This window comes from Budorcas taxicolor, chromosome 3 (assembly GCF_023091745.1).
Source record: "Budorcas taxicolor isolate Tak-1 chromosome 3, Takin1.1, whole genome shotgun sequence".
Classification (NCBI taxonomy): domain Eukaryota; kingdom Metazoa; phylum Chordata; class Mammalia; order Artiodactyla; family Bovidae; genus Budorcas; species Budorcas taxicolor.
In genome coordinates this window covers 93,607,153-93,628,430 of record NC_068912.1, presented here as the reverse complement: position 1 = coordinate 93,628,430, position 21,278 = coordinate 93,607,153, and the positions used below count along the sequence as shown (strand labels likewise).

The 21,278-nt window shown below is 40.1% G+C and overlaps 2 protein-coding genes across 2 annotated transcripts in view; one reads left to right on the top strand and one right to left on the bottom strand.

Moving 5' to 3' along the window:
• The window catches only part of ZYG11A (zyg-11 family member A, cell cycle regulator), a 65,194-nt gene that overhangs the window by 21,123 nt on the left and 22,793 nt on the right, over nt 1–21,278 (top strand). Inside the window, exon 3 of the mRNA XM_052637546.1 lies at nt 10,562–11,313. Within this exon, the coding sequence (XP_052493506.1) occupies nt 10,562–11,313 (752 nt within the window). The remainder of the gene's footprint in view (nt 1–10,561; nt 11,314–21,278) is intronic.
• Nucleotides 7,483–8,387, bottom strand: LOC128045083 (inorganic pyrophosphatase-like). Its single transcript, XM_052637547.1, has one exon. The coding sequence runs from the start codon at nt 8,350–8,352 to the stop codon at nt 7,483–7,485; it is 870 nt and encodes a 289-aa protein (XP_052493507.1). The 5' UTR covers nt 8,353–8,387.

The window sequence follows — 21,278 nt, the reverse complement described above, 5'->3', positions numbered from 1 at the left end:
CCCTTATGGCAGAAAGCAAAGAACTAAAGAGTCTCTTGATGAAAGTGAAAGTGGAGAGTGAAAAAGTTGGCTTAAAGCTCAACATTCAGAAAACGAAGATCATGGCATCTGGTCCCATCAGTTCATGGCAAATAGATGGGGAAACAGTCGAAAAAGTGACAGACTTTATTTTCTTGGGCTCCAAAATCACTGCAGATGGTGACTGCAGCCATGAAATTAAAAGAAGCTTACTCCTTGGAAGAAAAGTTATGACCAACCTAGACAGCTTATTAAAAAGCAGAGACATTACTTTGCCAGCAAAGGTCTGTCTAGTCAAGGCTGTGGTTTTTCCAGTAATCATTAGTCATGTATGGATGTGAGAGTTGGACTATAAAGAAAGATGAGCACCGAAGAATTGATGCTTTTGAACTGTGGTGCTGGAAAAGACTCTTGAGAGTCCCTTGGACTGCAAGGAGATCCAAGCAGTCCATCCTGAGGGAGATCAGTCCTGGGTGTTCATGGGAAGGACTGATGGTGAAGTTGAAATTCCAATACTTTGGGCACCTAATGTGAAGAACTGACTCATTGGAAAAGACCCTAATGCTGGGAAAGATTGAAGGCGGGAGGAGAAGGGGATGACAGAGGATGAGATGGTTGGATGGCATCACCAGCTCAATGGACATGAGTTTGAGTAAACTCCAGGAGCTGGTGATGGACAGGGAGGCCTGGCGTGCTGCAGTCCATGGGGTTGCAAAGAGTCAGACATGACTGAGCGACTGAATTGAACTGAAACAGCATGTAACAAGTCATTAGCAAAAAACATAGAGTGAGAAATGCACATTAAAATGATGTAACCACATTTATTTAAGAATGTATCCCACTATCAAATGGCAAAGTTCAACAATGCGAAACCTCAGTTACTTTTGCACCAACCTAATAGATTGGAGGGGAGAGCTTACTCCAGAGTAGTGCTTCACTATGCCATGTTGCTGATGTTATGCCCTCTGCTCTAATTCTTACTTCTTTTCTTCTGCTTACTTTGGATTTAATTTGTTCTTCTTTTTCTAGTTTCCTAAGGCGGAAATTTAGATTATTGATTTTAGATCTTCTTTACTTAAGTATGCATTCACAAGCTATAACTTTCCCACCTAGCACTGCCTTTTCTGCGTCCCATAGATTTGGGCAAGTTGTGTTCTTATTTTCATTCAGTTCAAAATATTTTGTAGTTTCTCTTGATTTTTTCCCCTTTGATTCATCTGTTATTTAGAAGTATGTTTATCTTCATGTATTTTGGGACTTCCAGTTATTTTCTTTCTTTAAAGAAACTGGTCATTTGTTTTGTACAGTATCCTACAATCTGGACTTTACCATTGTTTGTGCTGTGATTTGACATGTTTTTCTGATTCTTGTAATTCCTATACATTGAAAATTAGATGTAGAGGCTTGATCAAATTGAAGTTTGATGTTTGGTAGTGATGTTTGTACTTCTTGTCTTCAGTTGCTGCAGTTGTGTCTGACTCTTCACAAACCCCATAGTCTGGAGCCTGCCAGGCTCTTCTGTCCATGGCAGTTCTCCAAGCAAGAATTCCGGAGTGGGTTGCCATTCCTTCTGCATTGTACTTCTGAAAGGTGTTAATAAAGTCTGATTGTCTGGTTGGTTTTCACTTTTGGTGACCATAGATGATAATTACCTACCTAGATTTATTAAATCAGTAGGGGTTTTTATATGTTTGACTTAATGTTTATTACTCTCAACCTTGCTGGTTGGAGTAACTTTGTTTTCCTGTTTTTTATCCTTCGTTACTGTTCCACACTTTCTTTTGTATGCCTCTGTTTCTATATATATGTGTTGTTTTCTGTTCCTCAGGTTTCCATCTTGGGAAGCTTTGTATATTTTCTTACTTTGTATATGTATACTCCCTGGATAATCTTCTTTGGTTTAGCTACCACTTCTACTTTAATTTCCCAGAGTTTTCAGTGCAGGTCTTTATTCGAAGCTCCAGAACCACATACAAGAGCTAGATGCCAGGGTCCAGCCCTGGTGGATCCAGGGAGATTTGAAGGAGAGACGGATAGGCGAGGGAAAAACTTATTTATATAGAAATATAAAACAGATTAAGTAGAAATAGTGTAGTAGGGAAATTAAGTGGAGAAAAGAGGCTGAATAACTTGGTTTACGGGGAAAACCAACAAAATCTCAGGACAAGAGATTTGCACCATCTACGTTGGGCCACCGGCGTCCACTTGAATATCGAAGGGTACCCTGTCTTAGGCTCCCTTTCGTGCGGGTCTTAGAAGCCAGGGCAAGTAAGTAGACTTGGTGAGCCTCCCCGCTCCAGATGGGAATTCAGCCAGAAAAGGAGAGGGAGGGAGAGTGAGAAAAAGAGAGAGAGAGACACGGGGGGAGCCAGATTCCCAAGAAACTAGGCCGAGAGACTAGTCCAAGAAACTGGTCCATCCTTTATTGTTCAGAAGGCTTTTTATACTTTTGATAGTACATAGAGATCAACGGGTAACACAAAGTTATGCAGTGTTAGCAGCCCAAACTCATCAAAACCAGGCTTTTCTCTCTGCATACTTAGTTGTATACACAAGTCTTAGGTGATATACATCATCTTCCGGCCAAAAGGGCCAATTAACATTTTATATCCTTTTTTCTGATAAGGGTTTGTCAACCAGAAGACTTATTTGTGGTGTTCTTCTCAAAGTCTGGTGCCACTCTCAGAAAGGACTAAATAAAGTTATATTCTTACATAGCAAAGATACAGCAATTTATAACAAGTAAAAGGAGTACAGGGATTTTAACAAAAGCAAAGTAATTAACTCAAAAGTCTAGTGTTGCTAACATCAAAACTATTATATATCTTTTTCCATATCCCATTTACATTGATTAACATCCTCCCAGGTGCCTAAAAGATAAGGAATATGGAGGCCTGGCAGCAGTCATTGAGTCAGCAGTGAAATCCGTCACCAGTATGATTTTTAGCTCTTTAGAAAAGGCTCTGTATCTTTAAGATGTCTTTAAGCTTTTTGCCTCCTGCGGCTGGGGGGCTGCAAGCAATTCACAAGCTTTAAGAGTTCCAGGGGAACCTGTTAGGCAAGGTAGAGAGTTATCAGAGGGGGTTTGTGGTGAAACATCCCTTTCAAATGCAGAAGACTAAAGCCCTGAGTTAACTTTTTCCAGAGAGTGTCAGAAAAGTGCAAAAATACAATAAGGCAGGCAGATTCTTATTTTTTGGGGTACGTGCTCAGGAAATACCAGGGGGAAAACCTGAGGCCTGATTCGCCTTGCCCATCAGGCCTCTGCCACTTGACCTTGTCACGGGTGTGATTCCTCACGCTGGCTCCCGGCAGGCAGGTATCTTGTAACTCTTATCTAGGTTGCTGAATCATCCTATTCTTTTGGTTTTCTTCTACTTCAGTGTCTGCTGCTTATCTTTCTGGTCATCTAGCTTCCCTTGAAGAACAGTGCAGAAGCTATCTAATCCTGAGTGTCAGTTCAGTTCTGTTCAGTCACTCAGTCATGTCCGACTCTTTGCGACCCCATGAATCACAGCACGCCAGGCCTCCCTGTTCATCACTAACTCCCGGAGTTCACTCAAACTCACATCCATTGAGTCGGTGATGCCATCCAGCCATCTCATCCTCTGTTGTCCCCTTCTTCTGCCCCCAATCCCTCCCACCATCAGAGTCTTTTCCAATGAGTCAACTCTTTGCATGAGGTGGCCAAAGTACTGGAATTTCAGCTTTAGCATCATTGCTTCCAGAGAAATCCCAGGGCTGATCTCCTTCAGAATGGACTGGTTGGGTCTCCTTGCAGTCCAAGGGACTCTCAAGAGTCTTCTCCAACACCACAGTTCAAAAGCATCAATTCTTCGGCACTCAGCTTTCTTCACAGTCCAACTCTCACATCCATACATGACCACAGGAAAAACCATAGCCTTGACTAGACAGACCTCTATTGGCAAAGTAATGTCTCTGCTTTTCAACATGCTGTCTAGGTTGGTCATAACTTTTCTTCCAAGGAGTAAGCGTCTTTTCATTTCATGGCTGCAGTCACCATCTGCAGTGATTTTGGAGCCCCCAAAAATAAAGTCTGACACTGTTTCCACTGTTTCCCCATCTATTTCCCATGAAGTGATGGGACCAGATGCCATGATCTTCGTTTTCTGAATGTTGAGCTTTAAGCCAACTTTTTCACTCTCCACTTTCACTTTCATCAAGAGGCTTTTTAGTTCCTCTTCACTTTGTGCCATAAGGGTGGTGTCATCTGCATATCTGAAGTTATTGATATTTCTCCCAGCAATCTTGATTCCAGCTTGTGCTTCTTCCAGCCCAGCATTTCTTACAATGTACTCTGCATACAAGTTAAATAAGCAGGGTGGTGTACTTGTTTTCCTGTTTGGAACCAGTCTGTTGTTCCATGTCCAGTTCTAACTGTTGCTTCCTGACCTGCGTATAGGTTTCTCAAGAAGCAGGTCAGGTGGTCTGGTATTCCCATCTCTTTCAGAATTTTCCACAGTTTATTGTGATCCACATAGTCAAAGGCTTTGGCATAGTCAATGTTATCCTCCGAGCCCGTATCTCCGAACCGACCGAGAGAGCAAGTCCACCACAGTAATGCAAAAACAAGAAGGGAGTTTATCTCTAGCGCACTAGGGCTCAAGTCTCATCCCACACAAGGGAATCCGACGAGAGCCGCGAGCAAAGAAGTATGGTGGCTTATATACAGGCAGTTCTTTGTCTCAGTTACAGGAGTAGCTGGTGTTACATGATTGGCCAGGCAGGATGAGCGCATATCCTGTCTCCTTCTGGTAAACATGACTCAGGTCCTAGAGACCGTTTGGTCCCTAACAGTCAATAAAGCAGAAATACATGTTTTTCTGGTACTCTCTTGCTTTTTCCATGATCCAGCAGATATTGGCCATTTGATCTCTGGTTCCTCTGGCTTTTCTAAGACCAGTTTGAACATCTGGGAGTTCATGGTGCACGTATTGCTGAAGCCTGGCTTGGAGAATTTTCAGCATTACTTTACTAGCGTGTGAGATGAGTGCAATTGTGTGGTAGCTTGAGCATTCTTTGGCATTGCCTTTCTTTGGGATTGGAATGAAAACTGACCTTTTGCAGTCCTGTGGCCACTGCTGAGTTTTCCAAATGTGCTGGCATATTGAGTGCAGCACTTTGACAGCATCATCTTTCAGGATTTGGAATAGCTCAACTGGAATTCCATCACCTCCACTAGCTTTGTTCATAGTGATGCTCTACGGCCCACTTGACTTCACATTCCAGGATGTCTGGCTCTAGGTGATTGATCACACCATCGTGATTATCTGGGTCGTGAAGATCATTTTTGTACAGTTCTTCTGTGTATTCCTGCCACCTCTTCTTAATAACTTCTGCTTCTGTTAGGTCCATACCATTTTTGTCCTTTATCGAGCCCATCTTTGCATGAAATGTTCCCATGGTATCTCTAACTTTCTTGAAGAGATCTCTAGTCTTTCCCATTCTGTTGTTTTCCTCTATTTCTTTGCATTGATCGCTGAGGTAGGCTTTCTTATCTCTTCTTGCTATTCTCTGGAGCTCTGCATTCAGATGCTTATATCTCCTTTGTAGATGCTTTTTGACAGTTGGTCCTTATTCTTTTCCTCTTACATTTCCATGTTTTAAATAACATTCTCTATTCTGATTAATTCCAAATGTTTATGCTTCAGTCTTTTAGATTTAAAATATATAGAATCGAGAAGACCTTGGCTGATTTTGTGGAAAGTCTTGAAGGTAGAATAACTACTCAGATCTGTGTTTTGTTAGGGTGTGAGGGCTGAATCTTTATACTTCCCAACACAGTCTTTGAATGTGGGTTTCCATGGGAAAGTGGTATGACCATGGGTGAAGGAACTCTTTTCAGCTGATGCATTCTACATAGATGAGGGCTGTCAGTTGGTGGCATTTCCAGCAGCTCAAGTAGTAAGTCCTTTCTTTTTTTCTTTAAAAAAAAAAAAAATTATTTATTTATGGCTGCATTGGGTCTTAGCTCTTCATTATGGTCTGTGGGCTTCTCTCTAGTCGTGATGTGTGGAGTCCAGAGTGCAAGGGCTCTGTAGTTGTGGCATGCAGGCTCTCTAATTGGGATGCGTGGGATCAGTAGTTGGAGCTTGTGGGCTTAGTTGCCCCTCGACATTGGCATTTTAGTTCGCCAACCAGGGATCAGAACTGCATCCCCTGCATTCGAAGGCAGGTTCTTAGCTGCTGGGAGTCCCAGTCATTTATTTTTAAATGTGATCTGGTGTCACATGACAGCATCTGCTACACTGCCATTGCCTCCCATCTCATTGGTCTACCTGTTCAGTGACTTAGGAGTCACTTTTCATCCGCCCCCCCCCCCCCCCCCCCCGCCCTGTCCTTTGTTCTTTTGACACATTTTCTGCCTTCAAAGTACATATCTCAAATGTTCTCCTCACGTCAGGTCAGATGTTAGTGTCTGACTCTTTGCAACCCCATGGACTGGAGCCTGCCAGGCTCCTCTGTCTGGGGAATTCTCCGAGCAAGAATACCAAAGTGGGTATCCATTCTCTTCTCCAGGGGATCTTCCCAACCTAGGGATCGAACCCAGGCCTCCTACATTGCAGGCAGATTCTTTACCATCTGAGCCACCTTTTCCTCCTAGCCCCTGCCAATGGCACCTTTCTCTTTCTTCTCCCCTGGTCTCCCAAGTGGTTTCCTCACCTTTAATTTTGCTCATCACCAAGCTCTGCCACTTAGCGGAGAGTAGTCCTCTATATCTTAATCAGACCCGTCTGCACTTTTGCCACTCTTTAAAGTCTTCTCTTTGTGCTTAGGATAAAATGCCAGTTATTTACCCTGGCCTACAAGGTCTGACTGACTCTTGCCTCTGTCTATAACCTGTCAGATTATGGTATCCCCTTCTCCATCTGTGCTTCAGCTGCACTGGTTTCCTCTCATTTCACAAAAATAGCCAAACTGTTTCTCTTCTCAGGGCTTTAGCCTGTCCCTGTGTCTGGAATGGCAGCTATCTTTGCCTTTCACATCCTTTTTGTCTCAGCTTAAATGTCACCTCCTAATACTGCACTGAAAGACAAAAGATTCTTGTCTTCCTTCTCATTTTTCCCCACCTCTGTGTTATAGTCTTGTTTGTTTCCTTTAGAACCTTTGCTGCATTTTTTTTTTTGTTTTGAAACAGAATAATTTTTATTTCCTAACCCATGGCAAACATATACATGCAATATGTACTTATCTTGCATACTCGGTCACAGATGACTTCCAAACTACAACCGCCTTCATATTTAAGCAGGAACTAAAAGTTACCTTAGTTGACATGATAAATGCTCTTAGATGGATCATGTATGAATATATTGGATTGGTGACAGCAGAATCTGACTGATTAGTTCTATAAGTTTAAAGCTTGGAAAAGCTACTACGTTCACATCTAACACTTTCCGACAAGTAGGATGCAGCAATATCAGCTTGTATTCCAGAGAAATTTCCTTAGTTTTTCTGGTGATGGAACCAGTCATCCACATCTGTTGGTTTTGTGCAGGCAGATTCACATGGTGGTGGTAAAGCATCCACAGTGGCTTTGGCAGCATCAGGATCACACTGGAAGGGGCTCTCAGACACCGTGGTGTTCACACAGCTGATTCCTTTTCCATCAGTTTTCTTAATCACTAATGCTCTCCAATAGTCATGAGTGCTCTCAATAATGTCAATTGCAAAGTTCTTATCTTTAAATTCTGCATTGAAAGCAAACTCATTCTCAGGTTTTCCATCTGGAACCTTGTACCTCCTAAACCAATCCACAGTAGCTTCCAGGTAGCCAGGTTTCAGCCGCTTGACATCATTAATATCATTATAATTGGCTGCATCAGGATCTTCCACATTAATAGCAATGACTTTCCAGTCGGTTTCCCCTTTGTCAGTCATCGCCAGAATGCCCAGAACTTTCACTCTGATAATTTCCCCTCCTGCACACACCTTGCTTCCAATTTCACACACATTAGTTGGGTCATTGTCACCACAACAGCCAGTGTGTTTGTCATTGTGTCCTTGGTCTTCCCAAGTCTGAGGGATGGCACTGTAGTTCCAGATATATTCTTTATAAGGGAACAGATTTGCAACGTAACGGAGTTTTCCTTTCTTCACATCTTGTTTAATTGGGTTTAAAGGGTTCTTTGTAGCAATCTCCATTTTTGCATTCGACCAGCGTGGTACTTCAACAACCATGTGAAACACTTCCTTATCTGCATAAATTGGAATATCATGAAATGGAGAGATATATTGTCCTTTTTCATTTTTGAGGAAGACTCGGTACTCGAGGGTGAAGGGCTCCGCGCACTCCTCGCTGCTGAAGCCGCTCATCCTGCCGGAGACCAGCCGCCGCTGCTGCTACTGCTACTGAGCCACAAACCCGCACGTGGCGCCCACTGACAAGAAGTGAGCTCCGCGCCTGCGCACTGCGGAGACTGGCCCCTTTGCTGCAGTTTTAATGTTAATAGTATTTTGCTTGTTTTATATTCTTTTGTATTTATGTTCTTCTAGGATGTGAAGAAACCTCATTATGGCAGGAGTCATGTCTGTCTCATTCACTGTTCTTGGCATGAAGCATAGCACTTGATATTTCCTGAATAAGAAAGAAAGATAGTATTAAGTCATGTCCCCTCTTGCCTGGAGAATCCCCGGGACGGGGGAGCCTGGTGGGCTGCCGTCTATGGGGTCACACAGGGTTGGACACGACTGAAATGACTTAGCAGCAGCAGCAGCGGCAGCAGCTCTTTGTAACACTGTGGACTGTAGTCTGCCAGGCTCCTCTGTCCATGGCATTCTACAGGCAAGAATACTGGAGTGGGTTGCCATTTCCTTCTCCAGGGGATCTTCCTGACCCAGGAATAGAACCCAGGTTCTCCACCATTGCAGGCAGATTCGTTAGCAACTGAGCTGCATGGGAAGCCCTTGAATAAATGTAGTAAGTTCTTTCTGAAAGCCTTGAGTATTGAGGTTTCCTTTTTCCTGTTAGTAGCATAGCCCAACTCAGACTGGGGACTTGTGAATCAGCTTATATACCTTTTCCCTCAGTTCTTTCCCTTAATCCATTCAACTGCTGTGTTTTGTCAGTTTAAACTATCATCTCTCATCGTTAAAATCATTAATAATATGTTGCCCCATCCCACTCCCATCAAACACCATCTTAATTCTTTTGTGTCATCACACATAATTGGTCTTTGTAAAAATATATTATAACCATTCATTTTTTGCTTAAAAATTTTGAGTTTTTCATTTTTGTTTACAGGGTACATCTGTTTCCTAGCTTTGTTTACAGGCCCCATCTGCCTTTTACCTTCCTCTCTACTGTCATTTCCAGCCAGGCCTCTCCTTGTACACTGTGGTCCAGTAGCACTGATCAAATAGGGTCATTCTGAATAATCTGACGTTCGGAGCCTCCATGTCTTTGTTTTGTTCTCCCACCCTTCACCTTCCCCTTGGGCAGGTGATATTCAGCCTCAAAAACCTGCCCTGATATTAATCTCATCTGTGTTCAATATCTGGTGCAAATCACCACTGAATATAATATATTATTATGATCACTTATTTGCCTGAGATGCTTCCTAGACTGAATTCTTTGTGTCACAGGTGTCGTATTACCTTGTATGCCTATTACTTAATATGGAGTCTCACATATAGAAGATGCTTAATATTAAGTTGTTTCTAAATGAAATCTAATATAACCCATTGATTTTACAGATGAGGAAAATGAGGCATAGAGAGATAAGTGACTTACCAAAGGCCATCCACTAATTTGGTTAAAAGTAATGATTAGTGCTATTTGCATATTATAGGCCCTATACTTACCTACCTCTTTTATTTTGTCTTTTTTTTTTTGCTTCTCTGAACAAAGTTGAAGTGAAGTGAAGTAAAAGTCACTCAGTTGTGTCCAAGTCTTTGTGACCCCATGGACTGTAGCCTGCCAGGCTCCTCTGTCCATGGAATTCTCTAGGCCAGAGTACTGGAGTGGGTAGCTATTCCCCTCTCCAGGGGATCTTCCCAACCCAGGGATCAAACCCAGGTCTCCCAAATTGCAGGCAGATTCTTTACCCTAAGGGCCACCAGGGAAGCCCCTGAGTACTGAAGTGGGTAGGCTATCCCTTCTCCAGCAGATCTTTGTGATCGAACTGGGGTCTCCTGCATTGCAGGCAGATTCTTTACCAGCTGAGCTACCAGGGAAGCCCAAGTAAACAAGGTTACTGTGGTTAAAACTGTGGACGCTGAAGTCAAACTGCTTTTGATTCTTGATTCTGCCACATACTTTGACCTTGAGTAAGTTCATTAACCCCTTTAAGCTTTAGTTTCCTCAGCTGTGGGATGGTAATAATCATAATTCCTTTACAATATTATTTTAAAGAGTAAATGAGATAATCAGAGTAAAGGGTTTAGAACAATGCTCAGCACAGAATAAATAATAAATGTAGTCATTATTGTTACTATTAGCATCTATCACAGTTTACTGGCCACAGTGCCTCCTGGAAAAGGCATGAGATTTAGTTATTACAAGCTGGTTCTGGTTCTCTTATAGGCAAGCTGACTGATAGAACAGCAAGCATTTTCCAAAGCAACCGAATGAAACTGAAGCTGGTCAACATTCAGAAAGCTAAAATATCCACAGCTGCATTCTTAAAAGCCTTCTGCCATCACAAACTCATTGAACTGGATGCTACTGCAGTACACACTGACCTCTCAATCCCAGACATCCTAAGTGGCCTCTGCAGCAATAGCTGGATCCAAGGAAACCTCCGACGTCTCATCCTGGACTCAACAAGCATCCCTCGAGATTCAAGACTCTTGTTCTTTGGCCAGCTTACTGGTCTTCGTGTTTTAAGCGTTTTCAACGTTTGTTTTCATAGTGAAGACCTGGCTCATGTTTCGCAGTTACCCAAACTGGAAAGCTTGGATATCTCTAATACTCTGGTCACTAACATCTCTGCACTGCTTACCTGTAAGGATCGACTCCGATCTCTTACAATGCACTATCTAAAATGTCTGACCATGACCAAACCACAGATTCTTGCAGTCATTAGAGAACTTAAATGTCTGCTTCACCTTGATATTTCTGATCACAGGCAACTCAAGTCAGATCTAGCTTTTCATTTGCTACAGCAGAAAGATATTCTGCCTAATATTGAGTCCCTGGACATTTCTGGGGGTAGTTACATCACTGATGGAGCTGTAGAACTATTTATACAACAACGGCCTGCGATGCAATTTGTGGGACTGTTGGCTACAGATGCTGGTTATTCTGACTTCTTTGCTGCAAAGGAAGGCTTGAGGGTTCGTTCTTTTCTGAAATGAGTTTGTTTCATTTGTTCAGAACATTATTAAGCTTTCTTTGTGTATCAGAATCTGTATGAGGCATTTGGGTTACAAAGACAGATTAACAGTTCTTAAGGAGCTTAATGATTAAGAATTATTGTGTAACTACTATGTGGTATGAGGTTGTGAAAATATAACCTAAAACTAGATGCAGCCCTAGCCTCCAGTATCTTCAAGTCCAGTCTAGCTCGATAACGATAAGCGGAGCCATTTCACATTACCTCTTACGTGCCAGTTGGCATGTTTTGCACGTTGTTTTCTATTTGAAACCTCCCATTTTACAGATGAGGAGGTTAAGCTGTTTATCCACAGTCATAGAACTATTAAATGATAGAGCTGGTCGTATATTTGGGTCTTTGTGAAACTAATGCTTTCACCTCTAGTAACAGCTAAATATAATGAATAAGGCAGGTGATGTATGCCTAACGCCGTTTTTGAACGCAATTTTTAAAAGACCCTGAAGGAAAAAGTACTGTACATTGCTAGACTATGTTTATAGCCTCTAGTGCTGTTTTTTAAAGAGCATATATTTAAATATTTATGTCCTAGAATACTTTTTAAAAACAATGGCTTTCCATCTTAGTTGTACATTCTAATCACTTTGGGAGTTTTAAAATACACTGATGCTTGTGGCCTATTCCCTAGAGATTCCAATGTAACTGGTCTGGGATTTGGCCTGGGCATTAAGTAATTCTAATGTGGAGCCAAAGTTCAGAACAATGACTTCAAAAGAACCCATTAAAAACAATGACTTGTGTAATTTTTACTGGGGTGAGAGTAAAGTGACTTGCAGTCACTAGTTTTTTCACATTTTATTCTTTTGATTTAAAAATACCAATTGTGTCTTAAAGTTTTTTAATTTTAAATGACTTCTTAATGAACACATGAAGCTATCAGTTGGCATCATTAGGCTACAAATAGATAATTTGAACTTTCAGATTAAATGTGTATAGTAGAGAATTGTTTGCCAAGAATGTACACCTAGGTCTGTCTCAGATTAATGGCACTTAGTGTCCCAATGATCAAAAGAACCACAGCAATTAAAAAAAAAGATTTTTAACACATCAACTCATGATATATACAGTAATATTGCCAAGTGCTAGAATATTCTGTAGAGAGATTATGCATGTAGTTAAGATACTGTCAAAGCCAGTATACCAAAAGAAAATGAGACAAGTTTTCTTTCAGTAAACTTTATCTGGTACACATGTAAGTTTAATTTATTTTGAAAATGTTAAATAATGCATTGTATACAGTGTTGGATATTTTAGGGGAGGGACAGAAGAGACCACAATCTTCCCAGTACTAAGAAATTCTAAAGATCCTAATCCAGACTTAGTGGAGTATAAGGTATGGTAAATTTAAAAGGTGTGTTTCAGAAAATCTTATATTTAAGAGAAATATGTATTTTTCAAATCAGATGTGAAATATAAGCATTTTTGTTGTTTGGGTTGCTCAAAAGTTTGCTTAAAATGGATAAAATTAAGGGTTAGTAAAAACCTTCTAACAGAACAGGTATGTGTTATTTTCTTGTACTTAATGTTAGAGTGGGCAGTGTGTACTTAATTTCTTTAAAATGGTGGGAAAGGGCACCCACCATTTAGTCTTAAGGGCCATATAACATTTTCATTTGCTAGGAAGTCCTTGCTGATCCACTGGTGGGGTGTCTCAAGAATGAGAATTGCTTTGTACTGGCATCTGTAGGAGACCTTGGAGAGAGCGGGCGGTGCAACAGCTGTCTGGTCTGCTTAGTCTTACAATGGCTTATCCTGTGTTTTTCTTTCAACTGTTACATCTAGATTATCACAAAGCTTAAAAATCTAGACTATACCCATTGTTTAGATTGTTAATAATGTGTAGATGCTTGCACGGTTGATCTACATATAGCACTTGAAAACCATTTTGGAATAATTTTTAATGTGGCAGATCACTAACTTTAAACATTTTGCCAAATTTGTCTTACCCTATTCTGTCTCTATACACGCAATTTTTAATACACACACACACGCATGCATATATGGCTGTGCTAGGTCTTAGTTGCAGAATGTGGGATCTTTAGTTGTAGCATATGGGATCTACTTCCCTGACCAGGGATCAAACCCAGGCTCCTTGTAAGCGCAAAGTCTAGCCACTGGACCACCAGGGAAGTCCCCACACACAATTTTTTTCTTGAGGGTAGGTTGCATACAACATGCCCCTCTGCCCATTAATATACTTTACTTTGTATTTCCTAGAGAGGAAAGATAGTCTCTTTGGCTCTGTGAGAGCACAGGTAATCTCAAGGATGACCACAGTGCAGCTGTCAAATTTCAGGAAATTTAACATCAATACAATACTTTTATATAAAAATCTACTGTATGTGTTTCCAGTGTTGATTTTCCCAGTTTAACGCCGTTTATAAAATATTTTTCCTTTTAGTCCATGGTTATTTTTACATTCAGTTGTCATATGTATGCTTAGTCATGTCCAGCTCTTTGTGACCCCATGAACTGTAACCTGCCAAGCTCCTCTGTCCACAGAATTTTCCAGGCAGTAATAGTGGAGTGGGTTGCCGTTTCCTACTCCAGGGGACCTTTCCGGCCCAGGGATCGAACCAGCATCTTCTGCATTTCCAGGCTACCTAGAAAGCCTCAGGTGTCACAGTCCTTCCTTTTCTTCATTACATTGATGTTTTTGAAGAATACAAACTAACATTGTTTCGTTTGCTTTTTTTGAAGAATGTTCCTCATTTTGGGTTTGTCTGATGCTTCATCATAATTCAGATTCTTCTAGGTCTACCCAGAATACCACATAAGGGATGTTGTGCCCTTCTCAAGTGTATTGTGATATGAAGCACAGAGTGTCCCTCATTGGTGATATTTATTTTCTCACTTGGTCAAAGTATTGTTCAGGTACCAAGTAAAATATCCAGGTGCAGATAAAGTATTGTCTATATACTCTTGTACTGTTTCTACCCTACATAGATAATACTATTCCTTTTGAAACTAATGAGTGATGTATAGGATATTAGAAGACTGTGCCAACATCCTGGCCCTCATCAGACCTTCTGATCTAGATTCAGCATCCATTGATGATTCTTACTGAACCATTCTCTACTGCAGTGGTTGCAAAGTGATGATTTTCCAACTCTAACTCTCCTTTTTTTTCAGGTCTTCTTTTTACTCAAAACATTTAGCAAGTCTAACATATCCTCAGTGTGAACTCATTGATTCCTGTTGTTTTCGTGATTTATAATGAATTGCTGTTCTTAATTATTTTGATGCTCAGTTTGTCACAGGGTGGCCAATGAGAGCTCCTGTGTCTGTTTTTACATGCCCTCATTATTACTGGTATTATTTTGAGTCCTTCTGTACTTTCTAGGCTTCTTATACTTCCCTGTTTTGGCCTCAGAGTTAGACATTTCTCCCAAGAGCCCTGGTTCCTTTTACTGGGAAATCACTGTCTGAGTGCTAGATGTGTTTTTAAGCCGTTTCATCAAGCAGAGCTAAGAAACAGATGAAGTAAGTTTAAAAGTGATACTTACAAATGTCCATCTTTATATTGTTCTTCTTTGCCTTTCCACATTCTGTGTTTGTATCTCTTTTCCACGTGGAGAACCTCAGCTTCCAACAGCCTCAGCACGTTTTCCTTAATCCTGTAATGCATATAAAATAGTTTCAGAGTTGCTTCACCTATAGTACTTTGAACCACAAACCTACTGAAGAAGAGTTGAAGATATATTTGCGGTTCTTTCTTTTCACTCTTGACTGAGAGTATAGTCAAAGTGTTAAGCCGTATGTATTTAGGTTTTTAAATTTCCACTTCTTACTCAGTAGGTAGCATAGTACATGTACTTTCTACTTTGCTTTTTAACTTAGTGGTATGTCTTGGAAGTCACCCCATGTCAGTTCATGTTCCCATTTTTGGGGAGGGGATGGTAAAGTACACATAAAATTTATTATTTTAATCTTTTTAAGTGTATAGTTCAGTGCTTTTAAATACATTAATAATTTTGTTCAGCCATCACCATCATTCATCTTCATGGCTCTTTTCACCTTGTAAAGCTGAAATTCTGTAGGCATGAAACCCTGCCTCCCATTACCCCTTCTCCCCAGACGCTGGCAATACAAACTTCTACTTTGTGTCTCTATGATTTTGACCAAGTCTTTCATGTTAAGTGGAGTCGCACAGTACTTGTCCTTTTGTGACTGGCTCATTTTACTTTACATAGTGTCCTAAGGGTTTGTCCATGTGGCATACTGCCTTTTTCAGGTTGAATAATAACCATTATGTGTATACCACATTGTGCTTATCCAGTTGTCACTGATATGTACTTGGGTTGCTTCCATGTTTTGGCTATTGTGTTGATTATTGTGAGTAATGTTGCTGCAAGTAGGAGTACACAAATATCTCTCTGAGACTCTGCTTTTTTTTTGATCACTCTGTGAAGCCTCAGTTCTTGACCAGGGATTGAATCCAGGCCTCTGCAGTGAAAGCCCAGAATCCTGATCACTAGTCCACTGGGAAACTCCCAAGAATCTGCTTTTGTTTTTTTTGGTATATACCCAGAAGTATATACTAGAATGGACATGAGTTTGAGCAAACTCCATGAGATAGTGAAGAACAGGGAAGCCTGGTGTACTGCAGTCCATGGTGTCACAAAGAGTTGGACATGATTTAGCGACTGAACAATGAGCAATCCAGAAGTGGAATTGCTGGATTATATGGTGTGAAAGTGAAAGTTGCTCAGTCGTGTCCAACTCTTTGCAACCCCTTTGGAATTCTCCAGGCCAGACTACTGGAGTGGGTAGCCTTTCCCTTCTCTAGGGGATCTTCCCAACCCAGGGATCAAACCCAGGTCTCCCTCACTGCAGGTGGATCATATGATAATTATGTTAATTTGGGGGGGAACTACCATAATGTTTTCTGCAGCAGTTGCACAGTTTTTACATTCTCACTAACAGTGTGCAAGTGTTTGAATGTCTTCACACACTGGCCAACACGTATTTTTTTCTGTTTTTACATTTTTTAATAGTAACCATTCTAATGGGTGTAAAGTGGTACCTCACTACAGTTTTGATTTGCATTTCCATACTTATCAGCTATATTGGGCATCTTTTCAGAAGCTTATTGACCATTGTTATGTCTTTGAAGAAATGCCTAGTGAAGTTGTTTGCCAAATTTTAAATTAGGTTGCTTAGGTTTTATTTTTGTTATTGTTGTTGAGATATAGGGTTCTCTGTGTAGTCTGGGTATTAACTCCTTATGATACAAAATTTTCAAATATTTTCTCCCCTTCTCTGATTTGTCAGTTTGTATTTCTTTTGTTGCTTGTACCTTTGGTGTCATATCCAAGAAATCACTGCCAAATCCAGTATTGTGAAGCTTCTTCCTCATGTTCCTTATAGGAGTCTTATAGTTTTAGTTCATAAATTTAAGTCTTTGATCTGTTTTGAGGTAATTTCTTTCATGTGGTGTTATGTTAGATTTTACAACTTTATTCTTTTACATGTGGATATCTAGTTTTCTTAGGATAATTTCTTGAAAATACCAAATTGTCTTAGCACTCTTGTTAAAAATCATCTGATCATAAATGCAAGGCTTTGTTTTAGGGTTTTCTAGTCTATTCCATGGGCTCCCCTGTGGCTTAGATGATAAAGAATCTTCCTGCAATGCAGAAGACCCGGGTTTGATGCCTGGGTTGGGAAGATCCCTGGAGAAGGAGATGGCAGCCCACTCCAGTATTCTTGCCTGGAGAATCCTATGGACAGAAGAGCTGGGCAGGCTATAGTCCCCTCCACTGGTATTTATGCCAGTGCCACACTGTTCTGATTGTTATAGCTTTGTATTGATAGTCCATTTTGAAATCAGGATGTGTGACTCCCTTGGAATTCTGTATAAATTCAGTGTGTGTGTTTGTATTTCTGATAAAAAGGTCATTGGGATTTTGGTAAGGATTATATAAATATGTAGATATTTTGGGTAGTGTTGACACCTGAAGTCTTCTAATCCATGCACATGGGGTGTGTCTCCATTATTTATGTCATCTTTAATTTCTTTCCTTAGTGTGTTGTGGTTTTCATCATACAAGCCTTTCATCTCCTTTGTTAATTCCTAAGTACTTTATTGTATTATTGTAAACAGAATTATCTTTGTGGTTTCCTCTTCAGATTGTTCATTATTATTGTATAAAAATTGAGCTGATTTCTGTGTGTATCCTGCAACTTTCTGGAGTCATTTATTAGCTCTAACAGATAACAGCTTTTTGTTTTTTTGTGGTATATAAGATCATATAGTTTGTAAGTAGATCATTTTACTTCTACCTTTTCAATTTGGATGCCTTTTATTTTTTTAATATAACTTTTTATTTTATATTGGAGTAGAGCTGATTAACAATGTTGTGATCATTTCAGGTGAACAGCAAAGGGACTCAGCCATACATATACATGTATCCATTCTCCCCTAAACTCCCCACCCATCTTGGATGCCTTTTATTTCTTTTTCTTACCTAATTGCTCTGTCTAGAACTTCCAGTGCTGTGTTCAGTAGATGCTGTGAAAGGGGCTTTTGTCTTTTTCCTGATTTTAAAAGCTTTCAGTCTCTCACTATTGAGTATCATGTTCATTGTAGATTTTTCATGTATGGCTTTTATTAAGTTGAGGTAGCTTCCTTCTGGGCTTTTTTGCAAGTGTTTGGGGGCTTCCCTGGTGCCTCAGACAGTAAAGAATCTGCCTGCAATGCAGGAGACCCAGGTTCAATCCTTGCGTCGGGAAGACCCTTGGAGAAGGGAATGGCCACCCACTCCAGTATTCTTGCCTGGAGAATTCCATGGACAGAGAAGCCTGGCCCACTACAGTCCATGGGATCACAGAGTTGGACACTTTGCCAGAAAGGGTGTTGAGTTTTGTCAAATGCTTTATCTGCATTAGATGAGGTTGACATGTGGTTTTCCTCCTTCATTCTAATACTGTTGTGTCTTACATTGATTTTTAGTATACCACGGTATGTTGAACATTGCATCTGGGAATAAATCCTACTTGGTCATGGTGCTGTGCTTAGTTGCTCAGTCATGTCTGACTCTGTGATCCCATGGACTGTAGCCCACCAAGCTCCTCTGTCCCTGGGGATTCTCCAGGCAAGAATACTGGAGTGGGTTACCATGCCCTCCTCCATGGGATCTTCCCAACCCAGGGATCAAACCCTCATCTTCCACCTTGCAGGCAGATTCTTTACCATCTGAGCCACCAGGGAAGCCCAAGAATACTAGAGTGGGTAGCCTATCCCTTCTCTAGGGAATCTTCCTGACCCAGAAATTGAACCGGGGTCTTCTGCTTTGCAGGCAGATTCTTTACCAACTGAGCTACCAAGGAAGCCTTGGTCATGGTATATAGTTATTTTATTTGGCTGAGTTTGGTTTGCCTGTATTTTGTTAGGGATTTTTCCATCTCTGTAAGGACTGTTAAACTCTAGTTTCCTTTTCTTATAGCGTCTTTGGCTTTGGTATCAAGGTTATGCTGGGTTCGTAGAATGAGTTAGGAAATGTTCCATCTCTAGTTGTTAAACTGAAAAGTTTTAACATTAATTCTTCCTTAAGTGTTTGGTAACATTTATTGTGAACCCATTAGATCTAGGGCTTATATTTTTGGGGAAGTTTTTGGTTATTGATCCAGTTTCCTATTTCAGTTTTCTTCAGTGTCTTCATGATTTAGTCTTGTTAGGTCTTATATGTCTAGAAATGTGCCCATTTCATCTAGGTTATTAAGTTTATTAGAATGTAATTTTTGATAATACTCTTATAATTCTTTTTTTTTTTCCTGTTGAATTGGTTGTAATGTCTTCTGTTTCATTTCACATTTTAGTATTTTGAGTCCTTTCTTTTTTTCTTAGTTTCTTTTTTTTACCCTTAGTCCATCCACTTGTCAATTTTGGTGATGTGCTCAAAGAACCAATTTTTTGTTCCATTGATTTTCTTGCTATTTTTATATTCTCTATTTTTTTTGCTCTTTGCTTTAATAATGATTATTTCCATCCTTCTGCCAGCTTTGGGTTTAGATTGTTTGATCTTTTTACATTTAAAATAGTTACTGATTAGGAAGGACTTCTGTCACTTTGCTCATTAGTTTCGATATGTTTTACAGCTTTTTTTTTAATCCCTCATTTCCTTCATTACTGTTTTCTTTGTTCAATTGACTTTGGGGTTTTTTTTTTTTTTTTTGGTTGGTATTATTCTTGTGTATTCTGTAGCTGTTTTCTTTGTGGTTATCATGGATGTTACATTTAACATCCTAATATTATGACACTCTAATGTGAATTTATACTAGCTTAATTTCAGTAACAAAAGCTGTTCCTTTAGCTCTCTGTCTGTGCCCCTTCTAATTGATGTTCCCAAATTATACATTGTCTGCCCCAAAGCACAAAATAATTCTTTTTAGTGTGTTCATCACAAGTTAAGTAGAAAACAAAATTTGGAATTATAAACCAAATTTATAACACCACTAGTTTTTAGATGAATAATGATCTTTTGAAGGAACTATTTATTAAATCATGTTGAAAAAAAGTATAGTTACTGACCATTAAAAATACCACTAGCTTTTGTAATTGCTCATGTATTTACCTTTGTTGAGATCTTTATTTCTTCATATGGCTTCTTGTTACTGGGTGGTGGTCCTTCATTTCACCTTGCAGGACTTCCTTTAGCGTTTTTCATGGGGCAAGTTTAGTGGTAATGAACTTCCTTGGCTTTTCTTTACATGGAAGACTTACACTTTTTTATTGGGATATAGCTGATTAATAAACAGTGTTGTGATAGTTTCAGGTGAATAGCAAAGGGACTCAGCCATAAATACACATATACCCATTCTCCCCCACACTCCTCCCTTCCCATCCAGGCTGCCACAAAACATTGAGCAGAGTTTCATTTGATGTATAGTGAAGTCCTTGCTGTTTATCCATTTTAAATATTGCAGTGTGTACATGCCCATCCCAAACTCCTTAGGTATCCCATCTGCCTATCCTTTCACCCTAGCAACTATAATTTCATTCTTTAAGTCTGTGAGTCTCTTTTTATTTTGTAAGTAAGTTCACTTGTATCATTTCTTTTTAGGTTCTATGTTTAAGGGATGTCATTTGATATTTCTCCTTCTCTGACTTAACTTCACTCAGTATGACATTCTCTGAGGCTATCTGTGTTGCTGCAAATGGCATTATTTCATTCTTTTTTAACGACAGAATAATATTCCATTGTGTTTATGCACCACATGTTTGTCTGCTCCTCTGTCCATAGACATTTAGGTTGCTTCCATGTCTTGGCTATTGCAAACAGTGCTGCAATGAACATCGGGTTACATATATTATTTTGGATCTTTTTTTCCTCTGGATATATGCCCAAGAGTGGGATTTCAAGGTCATATGGTAGCTCTGGTTTTAGTTTTTTAAGGAACTCCCCTACTGTTCTCCACAGTGGCTGTACCAGTTTGCATTCCCACCAACAGTGTAGCAGGGTTTCCTTCTCTCCACACCCTCTCCAGCATTTGTTGTTTGTGGAATTTTTGGTGATAGTCATTCTGGCTTTCACCGCACTTTTGAAGGACAGTTTTGCAGGGCATAAGATTCTTGGTTGACGGTTTTTTTCTTTCAACACTTTGAATATATCAACCCATTGTCTTCTGGCTTCTAAGTTTTTGATGAGAAGTCTGCAGGTCTTACTGAGGATCCTTTGTATGTGATGATTTGCTTCTCTCGCTGCTTCTTAGAATCTTTGGCCTTGGAATTTTGATTATAACATGTCTCACTGTGAGTCTTCTTGAGTTCATCTTGCATGGAGTTCTTAAATTTCTTGGATGTTTATATTCATGTCTTTCATCAAATTTGGGACATTTGCAGCCATTTTCCCCCCAGTGTTCTTTGCTACTTTAAGTCTCTTCTAAGATTCCTACAGTGTGTAT